Genomic DNA, 19,777 nt, shown 5'->3' on the forward strand with positions numbered 1-19,777 from the left:
GATCCCACAGCATCCATAACACCTCTCTCCACCCTCAAGCACCCCTAAAGTTCCCAGTATTGCCCCATAGCACCCACCCATCACCCTTCCAGCCCCACCAGAAGCTCCTTCGGGCCCATTTATCTCCTCCAGCCCCCCAGGGAGCCCCATCCAGTGCCCCCCTGAACCCCAGTTACATCCAACTCTGGGGGGACATGGATGCCCATTCCCACAGCTCAAGAGACAAGCAATGAGCATGCAGCTAACACTTCCTAAAAACATGGGAAAGCCCTAAAAAATTGTGGGAAAGACTTCTAAGAGTAAAGGGCTGGGAGATGGAGCAAGAGGAGGTCCCTGGAGCCACCCCTAGTGTGAAAAGCTCAGGAGAAAGCAGGAACAGGAGGTCTCAGTCTCACCCCATTCTCAGGCCTGGACTTTAGTTCTTAATTGCAATTAATTGCATTTTCAGAGGCAGCTGTTGGTGGTGAGACAGGTGTTTTTGGTATCTCTCTGCTCCCTTTTCACAGAATCCTGGAATGGTTTGGGTTGGAAGAGACCTTAAAGATCATCTCATTCCACCGCCCTTGTTCCACTGGACCAGGTTGCTCAGAGCAGCCTCATTTAAAAGTTCTTGACCTCAACAACTTCCTGCAGCGCTGAATTCTGCAGCTGAATTAAACATTGTGAGAAAAAGGACTTCCCAGGTTTGGAGTTCCTGCCCTGTCAATCACAGTGTGGGGAGTGGGATGGTCTCCTCAGCCTGATTTTACTGCCTTTCAGGGGGAATGGGGTGAAATTCTGGGAGATGCTGCTGGGCAAGCCCCAAAACCCCTGGCTGGGACACTGGAAGCTTTGGCTGAAGATTTGTTCCAACTTGTCAGAAGCTCCTCTGGATTCTCCAAGGTGGATTCATCCACGGGAGTAAACGCCTGCTGGCTTTGGGCTGGTATCTGAGATCTTCCCAGTCTTGGCTTGGCTGAGGCAGCTCCTCTAATTCTTGTGGAGCGCCTTGAGGAATTACAGTTTAAAAGGAAACAACCTGGTTTAAAAAAAAAAATTCCTGTGGTCCAAATATGCATTTCCCGCTTGCTATTAATATCTCAGGCCTTGATCCTCCTCCAAATGCTCATGCAGGCATTTAAGGGCTTGCAGAGGAGTGGTGCCTTTGATTCCAGAGTGGGAATGTTTGCCGGGATCGTGAATTATTAAAGATAAAAGATGCTTTCAAGTGCAACGCGCTGCCCATGTTTCCCAACGTGATTTATTTGCTTTCCTGGTACTTCTCCCAGCCTGGCAATGAAAAATTCATTTCCAAGTTTCGTGTGGAGGTTTGGAGTAACTCGTGCTTTGGGCACAAACTCCAGCCTTTTTTTCTAGAGGTGATTTCCAGTGGAACAAGACAGACTTTTTCTTTCTGCCTGCTGTTCTGGGAAGCCTTTTATTTTTCAGCTCCCACTCTGGGCCCTGTTGGTGGTCCTTCTCTGCAGCAGCAATGTTGCATTTGGGAGGAATGGCTGCAGCTGCTGCCATCTAATGGGAGATTTCAGCCTCCACAGATAATTAAAAAAAATAAAATTAAAAAAAAATGTAATAAATAAATAAAATTAAAAATAAAATAAAACAAAATAAAACCTTTTCCTGCACAATCCTGCTGCCACTCAGTGAACCAGCATCTTCCACACTTAATCCCAGCACATTTAGGCAAAGGGAAAAGCTGATCTGATGGGTGGCTGGGTGGCTTTGCACAGGAAGTGTTGCAGACCCAGTAAAAAGAACCTTTTTGGGTTGATCCATCATTTCAGCTTCTCTTGTTGTGGATCAAACTTTATAGATCTTGTTATGATGCATCTCTTATTGTGGGTCAAACTTGCAAAGTACTCTTGGATTTATATTATTTTAAGATAAAAGCAGAAATAGTGAAGATGAGCCTAAACAAAAACAAGAAGCCATTTCAGGTATCCCAAATACCAAACCCAGGCACAGCTCTGACCTGAGCCACATAAACCCTTCCCAAGGAGATGCTCCAGCAGTAAAAATGTCATATAAAGAAACATGGTAAAGAGGGATAGACATGGAATGGGAGCATAAATACACTGCACCAAGAAAAGAAAGCATTTAAATGATAGGGCCAAGGGAAGATGAGTTGGGACAGGCTTGGGGAAGACACGTAGGGGATGGAGAATTTAGAGTACAGAGGGCTGGGGGGACAAACTGGGGTGTGCAGGGGAGATAAATTGGGGTGTGCAGGGGAGATAACCCATCCTAAAAGACTCAGAAATTCCTGTGTCACTGCAAAGTTATACCTGGCTGGTGAAGCTGGGATATATAACACATATATAATTATATATAAAAATATATGGTGTTACTACAAACCCCACTCTTGTTGTCACTTTATTTTTCTAAAGCAGAAACTGGCTACTATTATGCTTTGCCATTATATTCATATAAATAACAAAAAGCAAACCCAATTAGGCAGAATTATTTCCCCAAAACCTGCATATAAACACAGTCTTTAAATACTCCTGTTGAACTGCTGGGAACTTACACAGAACTGATAAAAATACTAAAACATAAGCACTGGTATTCTTACTTATTTAGTCTGCGTGTGGGTTTTTTTTTCCCCTGCAAAAAATACAGTTGTATCAAGCTGTAAAAAGAAAACAAAAGAAAACAGCCCTTGAAATTGTGACATGTGCTTATTTAGACTTTTCAAGCTGGGTTTAAAACCAATAAAGAGCTGGCTCAGTTGCAGAAGGACAGGATGCAGCAGCTCCCTCTTCCCTGCCCAGCCTGGGATTTGCTGCAATAGTCCAAAAATCTGCTCTGGGGGCAACACGATGCAAAAAGCTCTCAGAAGCATTTATCTTTTTGTTAGCCTGGATGTGCTCTTGGGGCTTTTGAACTTATTTTGAGCAAAATATTCAGTAGGTTTCTGTCAGGACCCATCACTGCTCACTGGCAGGATGAACCAGGAGAGGGAAAAATTAGCTTTACCTTGCCTAATTGGAGAGATTTAAGTGCAGTTAGGATAAATTGAATGTCCCATTGTTCCAGGTAAATCCAATCCAAAAAGTCCCCACTGCCCAGAACACCAACAGCCTTAAACCCCCTTTTTTTATATACTTGGGTGACTCCAGGTATTCATTTCTTCTATCCCAAGGCTTGGTTTTGCTCCCTGCTGATTCCAGTGTCATTCCAGCATCTCAGATCCAGCCAGGTTCCTTTTCTACCTCTTTCTTTGTTTTTTTTTTTATCTCCAAAAGAAAGTGATAAAGTTTCCCAACAAGCATTTTGGAGGGCTGGTGTGCCCTGGGGCATGGCAGGAGCTTCTCCACAGTGCCTTTTGCTCTCAGCATCCAAGGAATATCAGGCAAGAAAAACACACAGGGAGCAGAGAAGGTGTCCAAGGGCTATTTTTATGCTTTTCTGGCTGTCCCTGCAGTTTAAAATCACGGTGGGGGGGTCTGTCCATCACCAGCAGCAGTTCTTTTTCTTCTGGGGTGCCTTTGGTACCTCTTCTGCCTTTTTTTTTAATTCATCTTCACGAACTTTGAGCAACCTGGGAGAAAAGGAAGCAAGTCAGGTGGGTATTTTCCCTATATTTCATATTGCTGTGCTCTTTCTCTCGACAAGCCTTGGAAAAGGAGGCTCAGCAAGGCTGGAAGGAGTCAGGAGCCTTCCAGCTCTGCGTGATCTGAGAACTGGGGACTCTGCTAAAAACACCAACCTAAATCAAATCACAGACAGAATTTGTTTCAGTCGATGCAGAGGGAAACCAGCAGCATCCCAAAAAGGGTTTTATTAATCTCCTTGCAATTCTGAGTGTTCAGGAGACAACTTACAGCACTCCTCTGGCTCACCCCAGCCATGCACGTGCTGCCCTGAGTTCTCCCTGATGTTTGGACACATGGAGCCTCTGGTGGCAGTGACACACCAGAATTTGGAGTTAAAAAAGCAGGGAGGGAGCCCATTAAACAGAGGAGAGCTGGCAGAACCCAAGCACACTCCCCTCACCTGATGAAGCTGACCATGGACTCCAAGACATTGTGGCCCGAGGCAGCACTGCACTCGTAGAACATGAGCTGATGCTCCTGGAAGACACAGATCCCAAACAGAAATGTAATATTCTTGCCCTGGAATAGCTCTAATATGGGAATAAACAGCCATAGGACAGTCACTGTCAAGGGGAAACAGGAAGGAATCAAGGAAACAAATAACTCAGTAACTTATCTACTGGAATGTGAGGGTGAAATCCAGTATTTTGGTCGCTATGACTCCAACTTTTAACACCAAGGAAAAGGCTGACACTGCAAAGCAGTGTGAGATGTGATGTCCTTTGGTTAGCAGAGACATAACTAGATGTTACCAGCTCATTTGTGCCTGACAGTGACCAATTTGGGAAAATAAGCATCTATTCCCTTGCCCTGCTGTCTCCTTTGTAAAACCATTCGATGGATACTGGCCCAACTCCCATAAACTTTAAAATTAACTTGGTAAAGATGAGGTTCTTCTCGTTCTTCTCACCTAATTTTTATTAACCATCTATATTTGTAGAGATTAACTGTACTTTAAGTATTTCAGTATCTTTCAAACAGGATAGGGCTTGATGGGTTTATTGTTTTTATGGTGCTAAGAAGATGTGTGACACTTCACAGCAAAGACAAGCAGATGTTTTAATTCACAGATCCAGTTCCATAAACTGATTTACTGGGGTGGTGCTGAGCTGAAGCTAAAACAGCAAAGGGAAAGCAAGGCAGGGAAGGGCAAGAGATGGGTCCAGAGAGCACTTTGCCAACCACTGGTGCATGAGGGGTAAATTAGGGGATTCCACCTTTCTCCAGGTCCTCAGGCTGGTGGAATCCATCCATAGCTGTCCCTGCCAAGCTTGGGTGGACACACTTCACCACCTACCTTGGCCAGGCATTCCCCCTCCTTCACAGGGACCTGTCTCTCGGCAGCACAGTCGGTTTTGTTCCCAAGAAGCAGAACAGCAACTCCATCCTCTGCTGCTTCCTGAGTAATCAAAGAGGGGAGAATCAGGAGAGCATCTGAATCTCCCTTGAATCCCAGCTGGCCACACTGTCTACACACTTCTTGGAACACCATGAGAGGATGCCCATGGATTTGGGCTGATAACAAAACTGTAAATTCTTAAACAAGTTTAACAGCGTTTAAGAAATTATTTTTTCCCCTTAAATCATCTGTCCTGGTCTACTAACAGGGCATGAAATGAATTTACTTTGTGTTCAGCTTCAGGAACCCTCCTGGAGGTGTTCTGGCTGGGATTACATGCACTGAGCAAGGCAACATCCTATTTTGTTCCAGAGATCTTAAACAGTGGCTTTGTACTCAAATGGAAATCTCTGACGAGAAGTTTTTAGTAAGACATGAGTCACCTCCCCTTTGTGTGGACTCAAAGTGGACAATTTTTGATTTAAAAGCATTATCAAAATCAGCTTCAACATTTTCCATTCCTCTAAAATCAGTTTCAACATTTTTCCATTCCTCTGCAATGGTTTTTACTTTTTCAAGAGTTGCTCATTATCCTAACAAATTACTCCAGGAAACACTGGAAAAATATGAAAATTGTCTGTATTTGATTTAAATCCTCCAAGAAAAATTATTTCATAACCAAAGCCAAGCAGAGTCCCCCTGCCAAAGCGCTTGGCCACCCCTAGATGTCCATCCCTAACCAGTGGCAGAGGTGAGGTGGGGAAATGCTGGTTTCAGAGTCACCACCAGCTCCAAGAACTCTTGGACTTCACCCACCTGGATGCAGCTGAGCCAGTACCTCACGTCGGAGAAGGAGTATTGGGATGTGATGTCGTACATGAGCACGACCCCGTCCGCCTTCCGGAAGAACTGCTTGGTCATGCTGTGGTACCTGTCAGCAATTCAGAGGGTCACCAGCACAGCTTGAGGAGGTTTTGCCTCAGAGTGACGTGAAATCCTAGAGGGATAACTGGGAATGTCTACAAAAAAAGGCTCCCCCCAGGTTTGGCTCTTGTCCTGATGGCAGAGGCCAGCCCCAGTGCCAGTTTTATCTTAATTACTTCCTTTATTGTGCTCTATCAGATCACGTGCTGTACAGAGTCCCTCCTTAGCCCCTCCTTTGCTTAGCAAAGCCAAGAACATTCATATCCACCAAACCAGCAGGAGAAAGAAAGCCACAGGTTGTGTCCTTCAGCAACAGCACAGCACCTCACCTCTCCTGCCCAGCTGAGTCCCACAGGCGGAGGGCAAAGCGCTTGTTGTCCACAACCAGGTTTTTGATCCGATAATCCAGGCCTGGAAGACACAAAAGGGGATATTTGGATACTGCAGCATTCCTCCCTGTGACAGAGGATGGATGGAGAAGGAACATGGTGTAGAGTGGACTGAGGCTGCAGCCCCAGGCGTTGGTTTAAGAGAAGTGAATACCCTTGTATTCTTATACCCTTGTATTCTTATACCCTTGTACTCAAGAGAAAAATATATAAGAATGCAAATATAAAGAGCTTAGCCAAGCCACAACAGATAGATACAATATTTGCCTTTATGTATTTAAAAAACTACGTGCTAAATAGGGTTATTTTTGCACTTAAATGTTACAAAATGATTGAAAAATTACAGTGCTCATGGCTTAATGTATGTTTACTTTCAGGTTGAGATTAACATACCCCTGCAAAGAGATCTGCAAATATCATCACTAAATACTATTCACCACTCTCTTCATTTTAGAATATGGACTCTGGGAGAAGTGGGGTGAAGAGAAGAGAATAGATCTGAAAGGCAAAGGGGGAAGCATGAGAGCCACTGGTATTGGTGCCTGCTCACGAGCATCCAGGCGTGGGAATTTGGTGGTTCTGGTTGGCCCCTGGGGGGGGGTTGTACCACACGCTTGGTGTGAGCTGTAACAGGCATGTAAAGATCACCAGCAGCTTGTGGGGTGGAGGAAAGGGAGTTGCAGTGGTGATCCAAGAGAGAAGAGCTGGAGGAGACCTACCCACTGTGGCGGTGAGGTTGGGGTTGAAGCTGTCGGCGTGTAACCGGTACAGGAACGATGTTTTGCCCACGTGGGAGTCCCCGACAAACAGCACGTTGTAGAGATGGTCTGGGTCCAGGGGAGCTTTAGGACAACCCTTTGGGGCAGCTCCTGCTCCCTCTGCAGTCACAGCCTCTGGCTCTCCTGGGCTGGGCTCGCCTTCCTGGCTCGTTTTCTGACCAAACTGTTGCGGCTTCTCTCGTTGACCAGCTCTGAGGTCTTCGCTCTGCTCTCCCAAGAGCTGCCTTTGAGGCTGCACACAGCTGTTGGCTGCATCCCCCAGGGAGCTGTCTGTGAGAACCATCCCCAGCTGATCATTCCCAGCATCTTCCTGCGGTTGGACCCTCAGCTGAGGGGTTGACACTGGTGGCACCTCTTGCTTTGGAGGCTCAGCAGGTCCGGCAGCCGCCTGCTCTGGTTCCACCACACGCGGGGTCTTCCCCTCCGGCCGCTGGGCAGGGGTGGGAATCCTCACCTGGTGTCCCTGTGCTGAGACCTGCTCCTGGAGCTCGCTTTGGGCTGCCTGCCCTGAAGCACAAACCCGCCACACATCTGGAATGAGAACATCCTCCTGCATCATCCTTTCCAGCTCTACTGTGCCAGTTTGTGACGGCACCTCGGAGACCGGGGAGGCCGGTGCAGACACACCGTCATCGTGGCCCTGACTTCGTCCTAGACCCTGGGTTTCGACCACATTCCTCACCCCTGCCTCCAGCCTCTCTCCCTGCACCACTTCCAGACCTTGAGCTCCATCCAGAGGCCTCCCCTCTGCAGCAGCCCTCTCTCCCTGTGGTAATTCCAGTGCCTGGGTATCCCCCAGGATGTGCCCATCAGGACCAGTGGGTGCTCCCAGCTTTGCTTCCAGACCAAGACCCTCTGCAGCAGTGACAGGCCCAGGATATGAATCAGCCTCAGCTGGAGGGGGCACATGTGCAGCAGCAGCTCCCTGCCACGTGTCTGTGATGTGAGCTGCACACAGACCTGCCCCAACACCTGGAGTCAGGCTCTGCTCCCCTTCCCACATCCCAGCTGCACCCAGGGGTGCCACACCTGTCTCTGCACTCCCCCCTGGGGTCAATTTGAGCTCATCCTCCTCTGTAAGCAGCTGCATATTGGCACCAGTGCTCTGGCCCTCCAGTGTGTCCAGGCTTTCAGCCTCCTCTCGTAGTTGTGCTCCTGCACCAACCCCCTCTCCCTGCCTGGCTCTTGCTCCCTGTGGATCAAGCACGAGTTCACCCTGTCCTTGTCCCCCATCCTCAGCCTCATCCCTGAGCTGCACAGCTGCATTGTCCCCCTTTCCCTGGGGGGTTTCTGGGCTGGCACGCCCAAACAGCTGCATGTCTGTCCAGGAGTCCTGTGTCTCCATTTCCACCAACTCTGCTTTATCCACCTGGTCCAGGGGTTGCACTCCTGGATCCACACTCCCTCCCTGCTCTGACCCCAGGGAGTCAGTCTTACTCAGGGGCTGCAGATCTGACTCTGTGCTTCTTCCTGGGGCTGATTCGAGCTTATCCACCTCTGTAAGCAGCTGCACGTTGCCAGCAGTGCTCTGGTTCTCTGATGTGTCCAGGCTTGCAGCCCCTTCCCACAGCTGCACACCAGCACCAGCCTCCTCTCCCTGCCCAACTGCTGCTCCCTGTGGATCAAGCACAGGCTCCTGTGGCAGCTCACACTCCCCCTGTCCTTGTGCCCCACCCTCCTCGAGCTGAATGGCTGTTCCACCCTCCCCTCCCCACGGGGCTCCTGGGCTGAGACCCCCACGCAGCTGCACATCTACCTGGGCATCCTCTGCCTCCGTTTCCAGAATCCCTTGTCCATCTACCTGATCCAGTGGTTGCACACCTGGGTCTGTGCTTCCTCCCTGCTCTGTCCCTGTGGATCCAGCCTCACCCAAGAGCTGCAGACCTGCCTCTGTGCTCCCTCCTGGAGTCACTTTGAGCTCCTCCTCCTCTGCAAGTGACTGAACAGTGGCATCAGTGCTCTGGTCTTTCAGTGTGTCCAGGCTTTCAGCCTCCTCCTGTGATTGCATGTCTTCACCAGCCCCTTCTCCCTGCCCAACTGCTGCTCCTTGCACATCAAGCACAGGCTCCAATGGCAGCTCACACTCACCCTGTCCTTGTCCTCCATCCTCCTCCTCCTGCTCCAGCTGAACAGCTTTTTCACCCTCCCCTCCCCATGGAGCTCCTGGGCTGAGACCCCCACCCAGTTGTGTATCTGTCTGGGCACCCTCTGCCTCCATTTCCACTAACTCTTGTTCATCCACCTGATCCAGGGACTGCACATCTGGATCCAAACTCCCTCCCTGCTCTGTCCCTGTGGATCCAGCCTCACCCAAGAGCTGCAGATCTGCCTCTGTGCTCCCTCCTGGGGTCAGTCTGAGCTCATCCACCTCTGTAAGCAGCTGCACGTTGTCACCAGTGCCCTGGTGCTCCAGTGTGTCCAGCACAGGCTCCTGTGGCAGTCCACGTTCACCCTGTCCTTGTCCCCAGTCCTCAGCCTCATCCCCGAGCTCCATGGCTGCATGGTGCCCTTCTTCCTGGGGTTTTTCTGGGCTGGCATCTCCACTCAGTTGCTTATCACTCCAGGACTCTTCTGTCTCCACCATTTCCACTAATTCTACTGTATTCACCTGGTCCAGGGGTTGCACTCCTGGATCCACACTCCCTCCCTGCTCTGACCCCAGGGAGTCAGTCTCACTCAGGGGCTGCAGATCTGACTCTGTGCTTCTTCCTGGGGCTGATTCGAGCTTATCCACCTCTGTAAGCAGCACATTGCCAGCAGTGCTCTGGTTCTCTGATGTGTCCAGGCTTGCAGCCCCTTCCCACAGCTGCACACCAGCACCAGCCTCCTCTCCCTGCCCAACTGCTGCTCCCTGTGGATCAAGCCCAGGCTCCTGTGGCAGCTCACACTCCCCCTGTCCTTGTGCCCCACCCTCCTCCTCGAGCTGAATGGCTGTTCCACCCTCCCCTCCCCACGGGGCTCCTGGGCTGAGACCCCCACGCAGCTGCACATCTACCTGGGCATCCTCTGCCTCCGTTTCCAGAATCCCTTGTCCATCTACCTGATCCAGTGGTTGCACACCTGGGTCTGTGCTTCCTCCCTGCTCTGTCCCTGTGGATCCAGCCTCACCCAAGAGCTGCAGACCTGCCTCTGTGCTCCCTCCTGGAGTCACTTTGAGCTCCTCCTCCTCTGCAAGTGACTGAACAGTGGCATCACTGCTCTGGTCTTTCAGTGTGTCCAGGCTTTCAGCCTCCTCCTGTGATTGCATGTCTTCACCAGCCCCTTCTCCCTGCCCGACTGCTGCTCCTTGCACATCAAGCACAGGCTCCAATGGCAGCTCACACTCACCCTGTCCTTGTCCTCTATCCTCCTCCTCCTGCTCCAGCTGAACAGCTTTTTCACCCTCCCCTCCCCATGGAGCTCCTGGGCTGAGACCCCCACCCAGTTGTGTGTCTGTCTGGGCACCCTCTGCCTCCATTTCCACTAACTCTTGTTCATCCACCTGATCCAGGGACTGCACATCTGGATCCAAACTCCCTCCCTGCTCTGTCCCTGTGGATCCAGCCTCACTCAAGAGCTGCAGATCTGCCTCTGTGCTCCCTCCTGGGGTCAGTCTGAGCTCATCCACCTCTGTAAGCAGCTGCACGTTGTCACCAGTGCCCTGGTGCTCCAGTGTGTCCAGCACAGGCTCCTGTGGCAGTCCACGTTCACCCTGTCCTTGTCCCCAGTCCTCAGCCTCATCCCCGAGCTCCATGGCTGCATGGTGCCCTTCTTCCTGGAGTTTTTCTGGGCTGGCATCTCCACTCAGTTGCTTATCACTCCAGGACTCTTCTGTCTCCACCATTTCCACTAATTCTACTGTATTCACCTGGTCCAGGGGTTGCACTCCTGGATCCACACTCCCTCCCTGCTCTGACCCCAGGGAGTCAGTCTCACTCAGGGGCTGCAGATCTGACTCTGTGCTTCTTCCTGGGGCTGATTCGAGCTTATCCACCTCTGTAAGCAGCACATTGCCAGCAGTGCTCTGGTTCTCTGATGTGTCCAGGCTTGCAGCCCCTTCCCACAGCTGCACACCAGCACCAGCCTCCTCTCCCTGCCCAACTGCTGCTCCCTGTGGATCAAGCCCAGGCTCCTGTGGCAGCTCACACTCCCCCTGTCCTTGTGCCCCACCCTCCTCCTCGAGCTGAATGGCTGTTCCACCCTCTCCTCCCCACGGGGCTCCTGGGCTGAGACCCCCACGCAGCTGCACATCTACCTGGGCATCCTCTGCCTCCATTTCCAGAAACTCTGCTTTATTGACCTGATCCAGAGGCTGCACATCTGGATCTAATCTCCCTCCTTGTTCTGTCCCTGTGGATCCAGCCTCACCCAAGAGCTGCAGATCTGCCTCTGTGCTCCCTCCTGGGGTCAGTTTGAGCTCATCCACCTCTGTAAGCAGCTGCACGTTGCCAGCAGTGTTCTGGTCCTCCAGTGTGTCCAGGCTTTCAGCCTCCTGTGGTTGCACACCAGCACCAACCCCCTCTGCCTTCCCAACTGCTGCTCCATGTGGTTCAAGCACAGGCTCCTGTGGCAGCTCACACTCCCCCTGTCCTTGTGCCCCACCCTCCTCCTCCTCAAGCTGAATGTCTGTTCCACCCTTCCCTCCCCACAAGGTTTCTGGGCTGAGACCCCCACGCAGCTGCACATCTACCTGGGCATCCTCTGCCTCCACCAGTTCCCACGCCTGAGACCTAACTGGGAACAGCTCACACAGGCCTGAGCTCCCTGCAGGTGTTTCTGTGAAGGAAGGACCCTCACTGGGCACCTCAGCAGCCCCCCTTTCTTCCCCCAGCCCCAGCTGTGGCTCGTCCTCCTCCTCCAGTGGCTGCACAGCTGGATCCACGCTCCCTCCCTGCTCTGTCCCTGGGGATCCAGCCTCGCTGGAGACCTGCAGACCTGCCTCCACCTCTGCCAGCACCTGCATGGTGTCGGTATCGCTGTTCTGGGCCTCCAGCGGTTCCACATCTGCTCCCACGCCCCCTTCCCGCACGTCGGGGGGTGGCACAGCCGCTGCCAGCGGCACCTCGGCCCCCGCGCTGCCTCCCCGCCCCGCGTCCCCCCGCACAGACCCGCCCTGCAGCTGCAGCTCTGCCTCCCGGGGCTGTGTTTCCTCCACCTCCTCTTCCTCGCCCCCGGCTCTGCGGCTCATTCCGTGCCCAGCTGGGGCTGGCAGCACTTCGGCACCCGAGGGCTCTCCCTGGGGCTGCAGCTCGGCCCTGACACGCTCCTGCTCCTCCTCCTCCTGCACCCCGGGGCCAGGAGCCGCGGTCACCTCCGGGGTGACAACATCCCCCTGGGCTGCTCCCACCTGTGCCTCACCCCGGGACGGTGGCTCTGGCTCCAGGTGCTCTCCCAGCTCTATTTCCAGTTTCTCAGAGAGCCCCAGTGATGGATGAGCCCGTTCCTGCAGTGCCATGCCCAGGGCCTGTGCACGTTCACCTGGAGCTGCCCCTGGCTGAACCTCTTCTGCTAGACCTGCCTGCCCAGCCTCAGGTAGCCCCAGACCTGCCTCCAAACTTTCTCCCTGTCTTATCCCTGCTTCCTCAGCTTCTCCCAGGAGCTGTGCCTTTTCCCAACCTGTGTTTTCCTGCATCCACCCTGCTCCCTCCACCTCCATCACTGCCTGCTCTCCTGCTTCCTTGCTCTCTCCCAGGTGCTCTGTCACCTTTAGCACCATCTCCTTCACACCAGCACCCTTTCCTTGCAGGAATATCATCCTCTGTGCCTCCTCTGGGCTCTCTCCCTGCTCTGCCCCTGGCTCCTGAGCCATGTGGTGCCCGGCTCCCACGGACGCACCAGCCTGTGTCACATCCAGAGCACGAAACTCGGCTGTGGCTGGTCCTTCTTTCAGGTCTCCTTCAAACAGCTCATGGCTGACGTGCCCAGGGAGGGTGTCCTGCAGAACCCCAGGGGTTGTTCCATGGGCTGTGGCTGCCTCCTGCTCTGCTTGGGGCTCAGCATCATCCTGGGGGTGACTGGCAGTGTCTGCCAGAGCAGGGGGTGCACCCGGTGCCTGTGCCTTCAGATGTTTGCTCAGAGCTGCTATTGCATCATTCATCTCTCTTAGCAAAGAGCTTTGGTCAGAGAAGTGTTCCTCTTTCAGATGTTCTGGGAAGGGCTCCTCTTCTGCAGAGCTCACTCTTGGAGGGGCTCCTGAAATGCTTATTTCTGCTGGCAGCATTTCCCAAACCCTGGAAAGGGCAGAAAATGGGGGGGGGGGGGGGATGAGCCCAGTTCCCACATCAGGCTCCAGCTCCCTCCCATCCTTGGCCAGTCCCAGGGGGCCTCTGATCTGCCACCTCACCCCATCCCTCTCCAAACCTGATTTTATTTACCCTCTGGGTGCACTTGGGGTTCACACAGGAAGCAGTGGGGACAAGTATCTATGTCAACATTATCAGACATGAAAAGACGTCTCTCAGCCAGGTACAGCAAGTTCCTGAGCCAAGGGAGCGATGAGCTGGGATAAGAGATGTGATCTCCAGGATGAGAGATGAGTGGGTGGGAGGGGAGCATTAAAAGGACTAAATATCATGGTTTGCCTGGGGAGGGTGAAGGAAGGACCTGGGGGCTCAGCACTGGCTCACAGACCCCAGGGGCACATGTGGGAGCAGCAGCTGCTGCCCAGGACCCCTTACACTTGGTGGGTGTTCTTGGCTTTGCGTTCCTCACTCTGGGATCCCAGCCTGATCCGCATCTCCGAGCGGAACTTCTCGCTCTTCCCCGGACTCATCTGCAGGAAACAAGGTGAGAAGGGGAGAGGAAAGAGAAAAACTCTTGGTGAGGGAGTGTATCCACCTGAAACAATGCTGAGCTCTTCAGCAGGTATCCAGATGTACCCACCCAAAGTCTTGGGGGTACCAGAACTAAGGTGCTGCTGCCCCCTCCCTTCCCAAACATCTGCATGGCATCGTGACAGCCCCATGTGAGGAAGCTTTCAGGGGAGGCAGTGCCTCAGCTGCAGGAGCACCCTGTGCTCCTGGGCTCCCCAGCAGTCCCAAACTGAGCAGCACAACGCTCTGGAGGGTGGACACCTCATCCTGTGCCCACACACCCAGCTCAAGTACCTGTGGAGACATTGGCATCTCGCTGGGTAACTCTGCCACAGCTCTGTCCCTGCAAACAGAGCACAGGGGTCAAAATGGCAGTTGCACCCTCTTCACCACGTCCACCCCTGCCCCAGGGCTCTCCTCAGCCCCCAGGGCAGTGATAGAGCAGGACAGCAAACCCCACCACCCTTGGAGCAGTCCTAGCTGGGTCCTTCTGGGTGAAGGGCATCCCCATCTCTGCTGGCACTGTCCTCAAGGGACGGGTGCAGTGCATGGTGCTGATAGTCCTACCTTTTTTCCCTGCTGCTTTTCATACCAAGCCATGGTTAATCTGTACCATGGAGACCTCTGAAGCACCATGATGACTGAGACCCATCCGGGAGGAAACCACATATGTGCAGACACATCACTCGGCCACTCACCCTGGCTCCTCCACGTGCTCCCAAGCCACTGTAGCCCTCATTGTCCTCAGGTGCCCCTGGGTCTGCTTGAGCTGCTGGTGGAGGTGCTGCAGGTGATCCTCCAGCATCCTGTTGCTCGCCTCCAGCTCCCGGTTTTCCGTGCTGGTGACTTGCTGGGTGCTGCGGAGGCTGCGGCACCGCCGCTCCAGCTGTGGGATGGCAACCAGGACACTCACAGCCCACCAAAATCCCCAGGTAAAATAATTCATGGATAACCACCTCCTCTAGACCCTGGGCTGAATTTCCCCCCTCCCCCCCGTGAGGATGGTGGGTGGGAAACTCAACTTGTGTCCCCTGGGGGTGTGGGGGAGTGTGGGGATGGGGGTGGAAAAGGTGGAGATGAGGGTCCTGTGTGACAACCTGCTACAGGGGCTGCTGGGGACAGACTGGGATCAGCTGTACAACACCGTGGTGTTGTTACAGCACAGCCCAGAGAACCCATAACACATAAAGGGGCAGGGTTTGGGGCCAGCCCACCTCCATCTGTGCCGTGACCAAGCGCTGCACCTCCCTCTCGCTGGCGTCCAGCACCCGCTGCAGCTCCGCGCCCTGCTGGTGGCTCCGGGCCATGCTCTGGGATGGCAACAAGGACACTGGCACCCACTCACCCATCTGGGAGCTGCCAAGGGGGTTTGAGGGTGCTGGGTCCCCCTGGGGTGGGCAGCAAAGGGAGAGGAGCAGCTGGTGACCCACTTTCTGCTCCAGCCGCTGCTGCTCCTGCTGGATCTGCTGCTCCAGGACCTCGCAGAGCTGCTGCACCTCCTTGTCGTGCTCAGCCACACGCCTGTGGGGACAGCGAGGGGAAGGGGTGGGTGGTCAGACCCTGCTGCAGGGGGTGCAGGCCCCAGGGACCCCACATTGCCCACAGGACCCTCTGGCTGCAGCCAGGTTTGCCCAGGGGGGTTCACCCAGCATGGATATGTCCAACACAGTCCAGCCCTTTTGCCATCCCATCCCTGACTGTAGAGGGAGCCCAACCCCAAAGACCAGCGAAACCTCTGCTCTGGCCACTGATGGAGATGTTGAGAACACTCAGGTTTCTTCCCACGGCTGGGATGAGCCATCTTTCCCATCCCTGTCCCCATCCTTCACGTCCCATCCCTCTCCACTGCCCTGTGATGACTCACTTGTTCAGGGTCACCTCCAAAGCCTCCTTCTTGCTCTTGGCTTCTTGGATGCGCTGCCTCATCTTGGCCAGGAAGTCCTCCAGGTTGCCCAGGAGCTGGGGCTCGTCCTGCCGGAGCTTCACCCAGAGCTGCCAGATCTCCTGTCTGCAGGGACAGGGGTGTTTTGGGGTGAGATCCCCCAGGGCCCCCCAAAACCAGGCCAGCTGTGGGGCCCTGGGTTGTTTACCTCACGCCATTCGGGATGTGTGGGGACAGATGAGCATTGGGGTCACTGGGATCCTGTCCCCTGCTCCTGTGCTTGAGCCAAAGGCACCTCCAACACATTTCTGGGCTCCTGGTCTGCACAGGGATCTCCTGCCCCAGGCCTTTCCCCCTCTACCCTCCCTGCAGGACACCCATGGGTGCTAAGCAGGGCACTTACTCTTCAGAGACGTTGTCAGTGCCCAGCTGGTCCATAAAGGCAGCAAAGTGTCTCCTCTCCTCGCTGTCCACCCCTTCCAAGGCCGGGCTGGGGAGGACCAACTGGACCCTCCTGGACGCCGTTTTCCGCCGCCGGTGCTCCCTGGCAGCTTTTTGGGAGCTCAGGAACTGCCCTGCCAACAGATATCCCAAATGCTCAGTGCCCAGCCGGGGGGCCAGCAAAGCCCAAACCTCTGGCACTTCGCACCCCATGGCTTCAACAAGCTGCTACAGCACAATGGGACCCTTCACCGGGTGAGCCATGGGCTGAGACCCGGGCATGGGGACGATCCGGGGGCATCACGTGCCACACAGCAAGGGGAGCACTTCCCACCCCTCTAGCAGAGCACTGGGGCCGTGCCCAGGACCAGCCTGGGCTGTTTGGAGGCAGCGGGTGGCACTTACGGAGCCCGGCAGTGAACTCCTCGGTGCTCAACCTCCCGCTGCCAGCAGCATCCAGCCCGTCGAAGACGAGCTCCAGCTCCTCTGTGCTGCACGGGAAACCTTCCTCCTGGAATCTCTAAAAACAGAGCACATCAGGGGGATAACCCAACCCATCACCCAGTCTCCAGCCACCTGCAGAAGACAACCCCATCCCTCACCTGTATGTCTGAGCGGGTGATGAACCCTGCCTGGTCCTTGTCCTGCTCCCTGAGGAAGTCCTGCACCCTCTGCACTATTTCAGATGGCTGTTCCTCACCTGGGCCAGGTGCTGGTACCTCACTGGAGCCCTCCCGGATCTGTCTGCGCCGGCTGGAGCCCAGACGCCGGCCCTTGGTGCCCGCCCGGCGCTCGGACATGGCTCCAGCTCCGTCCTGCCCGGGAAACCAGGGGGTGCTGAGCCTTGGCCAGCTCTGTCCTTGCTGGAAAGCTTTGCTCCAGCGTGGTGGGAGGTGGCAGAGAGAGACCAAGCTGGAAGTTCATTTTGCTGGTGCAAGAAGGGTTTGGCAATAGGAAGAGAAGGTCTTGTCTCCGATTGCACAGCACAAACAGAGCCTGGATCCACAGCAAACAGTGGCCATTCCCCCCAGCCATCCCCCTGGATTCCAGCCCAGCACACACTGGGTGAGCAGCTTCTCCTGCCACCAGCCAAGCACCCATCCCAAACCTTCCCGTGCCCTGGCTGTGGAGGTTGCACAGGGCACCTGGGAGGTGACACAGCCGGGAGGTGACGCCAGCAAAGGACCAGCCAAGGCGATGCTGGAGGTCTGAGTGGGACGTGGTGGTTCCACCTGCTTCCTCAGAGCTCAGCAGCAGCTTTAAAATTCCTCCCCCAGTTTTCACAGCTGTGAGTCACCTCCGGGGAGAGCGGCGGGGCCTCGGGAGGTTTCCATCACGCCGTGTGCTTGCCCTGGCCTGTGGGATCTGGGCTGGGGACCCCCCCCACTCCCTTCTCCCCAGCCCCGGGGGGGTGGCCAACACCAACAGCCACTGTGCCACCCCTGTGAGGGGTTGTTCTCTGTGCAGCAAAGCTGAAACACCGAGGGAAGGAACCCACAGCCATGGAGAGCTGTGACGCAGAGCCGGGGCTGTGTTTGAGCCCAGCTTTCCTCTCCCAGCTGGGGAGACCCCCGGCTTCCCCAGCCCTCTTTCCTTTGGCAATGAGAAACAGCGATTCTCCTCAATCCCAGTGTGCTCCAGAAACGTGGGAACAGGCCCCAAAACCAGCCCCAACCCTTAAATGTGGAGTTGCAGGAGTCCCACAGGACACTGCGGGAGGGCAGAAACCAAGTGCCTTGATGGTGGTCCCAGCCCCATAAAGCAGAAGTGGGAGCCCCCAGGCAGCAAAAGTGGGAGCTGTGGGGGGGCAGGGGGGTTGTTTAAGGAATGAGGAAGCCCCCACTTACCTGCCCCAGCCCCAGGGGGTGGGCTGAGCCCAGTGCACCACAGAGGCACTGAACAAACAGGGGGATGGGGTGGGAATTGTGCACCCCCAGCCAAGCAGGGCCCCCCACGGCATCACCAGCAACCTGCCTCCCCTCCAAAACCCCCCATGCTGCTCCCAGCCATCAGAAAAGGGCCCCCAGCCCCCAGTCCTCCACAAGCAGCAAGAAAAAACCTCCCACAGCTCACCAACAGCAAGAAAAAACCCTTATTTCCCCTCTTTCCTATTCCTTAAGATGATGCACGAACTACCCCCGGGGCAGCAGAACTTACCCTTCCCACGTGCTGGGAGGGACCCTCAGTTTTGGGGCACACGAGGCAGTGGGGCCCCCCGGGCCAGGGGAGGTGCTGGTCCCACAGCACCCCGTGCCTGAGCTCTCATTTTCTCTTACTCAAGGCGCTTTCCGTTCGGGGGTGACACTCAACTGCCGGCGCTCACACGTTTCCTGTTTGCTGCCTTGCAAGAGGGGTGTGGGAAGGACCCATCCAGAGGGTCCCCTCAAACCCTTCAGATCCCAAAGCAGCTCTGCAAAGGCATTGGGAACTGCAGCAGAAATCCGCATCATCTGCTCGTCTGCAATGGTCCAGGGCAGGGGAAAAACAGCAGGGAAACAGCAAATGTTATTTTAAAGCTCCAAATAACCCAAAGTACAGGACTATCTGTAACCCACAGATCACAACATCCTACCAACAACAGAACAACCTGCAAGTCCCCCCTGTGGAGGCTCTTTAGTCCCAGTGTTTGGAGATCTCACCCACTGTGCTGCTCTTTGATGCTTTTTTCCAAGGCTCCTGCCTGAGTTATTAACTTGGCTTTAAACCCAGCACTAAACCCACTAAACCCAGCCCGTGGGCTGCGTGTGCTCTGGGTCACAAGGGGAAAGGGGGATCTGGTGGGTCATGGGCATTTTTGCTCCACTTTAACTGCAAAATGGGAAGAGAACTCAAGCAAGGGGAAACACAAACTATTATCTTTAGGTCATAACTAGAATTAACATCCCCAGGCTCACAAGGCAGGACTTAGGAGGTGGAAGCCAATGCCCTGAGTAACTCTGCCCATCTCAGCTGGTTAAATCCCTCGCTGGGAACCAGCCCCATCCCACCCTCCCAGACACGTCCTGCTCATTTGCAGTTTGACCTAAAGAAGCAGCAGCCACCTCAGGTCCATCTGCTCCATCAGGGCATTTATGGGTCAGCTGAGGGCTCAGCTGGTTCTTTTCCACTCATCTGAGCAAAGCTGGTGCTGGTTGCCCCACCCTGAAGCATCCCCACAGCTGGGCTGGGGGGCTCAGTTTGCAAAACCCTCCTCTGAGCTGTTTGTCCCCACATCTCACAACCCCTGGCACTGTTTGCTGGTTGAGTTTTTGCTTTGCTCTCCCCGAGGAGGCTTTTGAGGGGAAACCCCCAAATATCCCTAAGCAGAGTGCCCTCTGCCCAGCAAGGCTCTGACATCGTGTTTCCAGTGGCAGAGCTGTGCCAGCAGCCTGTGCCAGGGTCAGCACCAGCCACGGGAGGGTAAGATCCAGGAGAGAGGGTACAATCCAACCCTGATGAGATGCTGGGCAGGTCTCAGAGAAAGGGGATTCAATACGGTAGGGAAAGGAGGGGAAGCACCTGACCCTCCTCCTGTGGGAGTTTGAACTCCAACATCCCTGCTCTGTGCTGAGGCCAGGCTGGGATGAGAGCAGCAAAACACAACCTGGGCTGAAAGAGGGAGAATTCTATCTGTTCCTCGGCTGCTAGAAGCCCATTTTG

General features: G+C 54.5%; 1 protein-coding gene across 2 annotated transcripts; it reads right to left on the reverse strand.

Annotated features, from left to right (window-relative positions):
- Nucleotides 1-3,169: 3,169 nt before the first annotated feature.
- On the reverse strand, nt 3,170-18,598 carry RAB44 (RAB44, member RAS oncogene family). 2 transcript variants are annotated; one of them, XM_064635837.1, is made up of 17 exons: nt 18,292-18,598; nt 16,741-16,953; nt 16,544-16,658; nt 16,101-16,272; nt 15,680-15,823; nt 15,246-15,336; nt 15,030-15,125; nt 14,514-14,701; nt 14,110-14,158; nt 13,681-13,775; nt 12,839-13,233; nt 6,965-7,555; nt 6,186-6,267; nt 5,749-5,863; nt 4,891-4,992; nt 3,994-4,070; nt 3,170-3,538 (listed from the first exon to the last, which is right to left on the reverse strand). In XM_064635837.1, the coding sequence occupies exons 2-17, from the start codon at nt 16,936-16,938 to the stop codon at nt 3,451-3,453; spliced, it is 2,598 nt and encodes an 865-aa protein (XP_064491907.1). In that variant the 5' UTR covers nt 16,939-16,953; nt 18,292-18,598; the 3' UTR covers nt 3,170-3,450. The 2 variants fall into 2 exon arrangements, with proteins under 2 accessions (XP_064491907.1, XP_064491908.1); XM_064635838.1 differs by lacking the exon at nt 18,292-18,598 and having other exon boundaries at nt 16,741-16,988.
- Between the last annotated feature and the right edge of the window lie 1,179 nt (nt 18,599-19,777).

Source organism: Pseudopipra pipra, chromosome 25 (assembly GCF_036250125.1).
Source record: "Pseudopipra pipra isolate bDixPip1 chromosome 25, bDixPip1.hap1, whole genome shotgun sequence".
NCBI classification, from domain to species: Eukaryota; Metazoa; Chordata; class Aves; order Passeriformes; family Pipridae; genus Pseudopipra; species Pseudopipra pipra.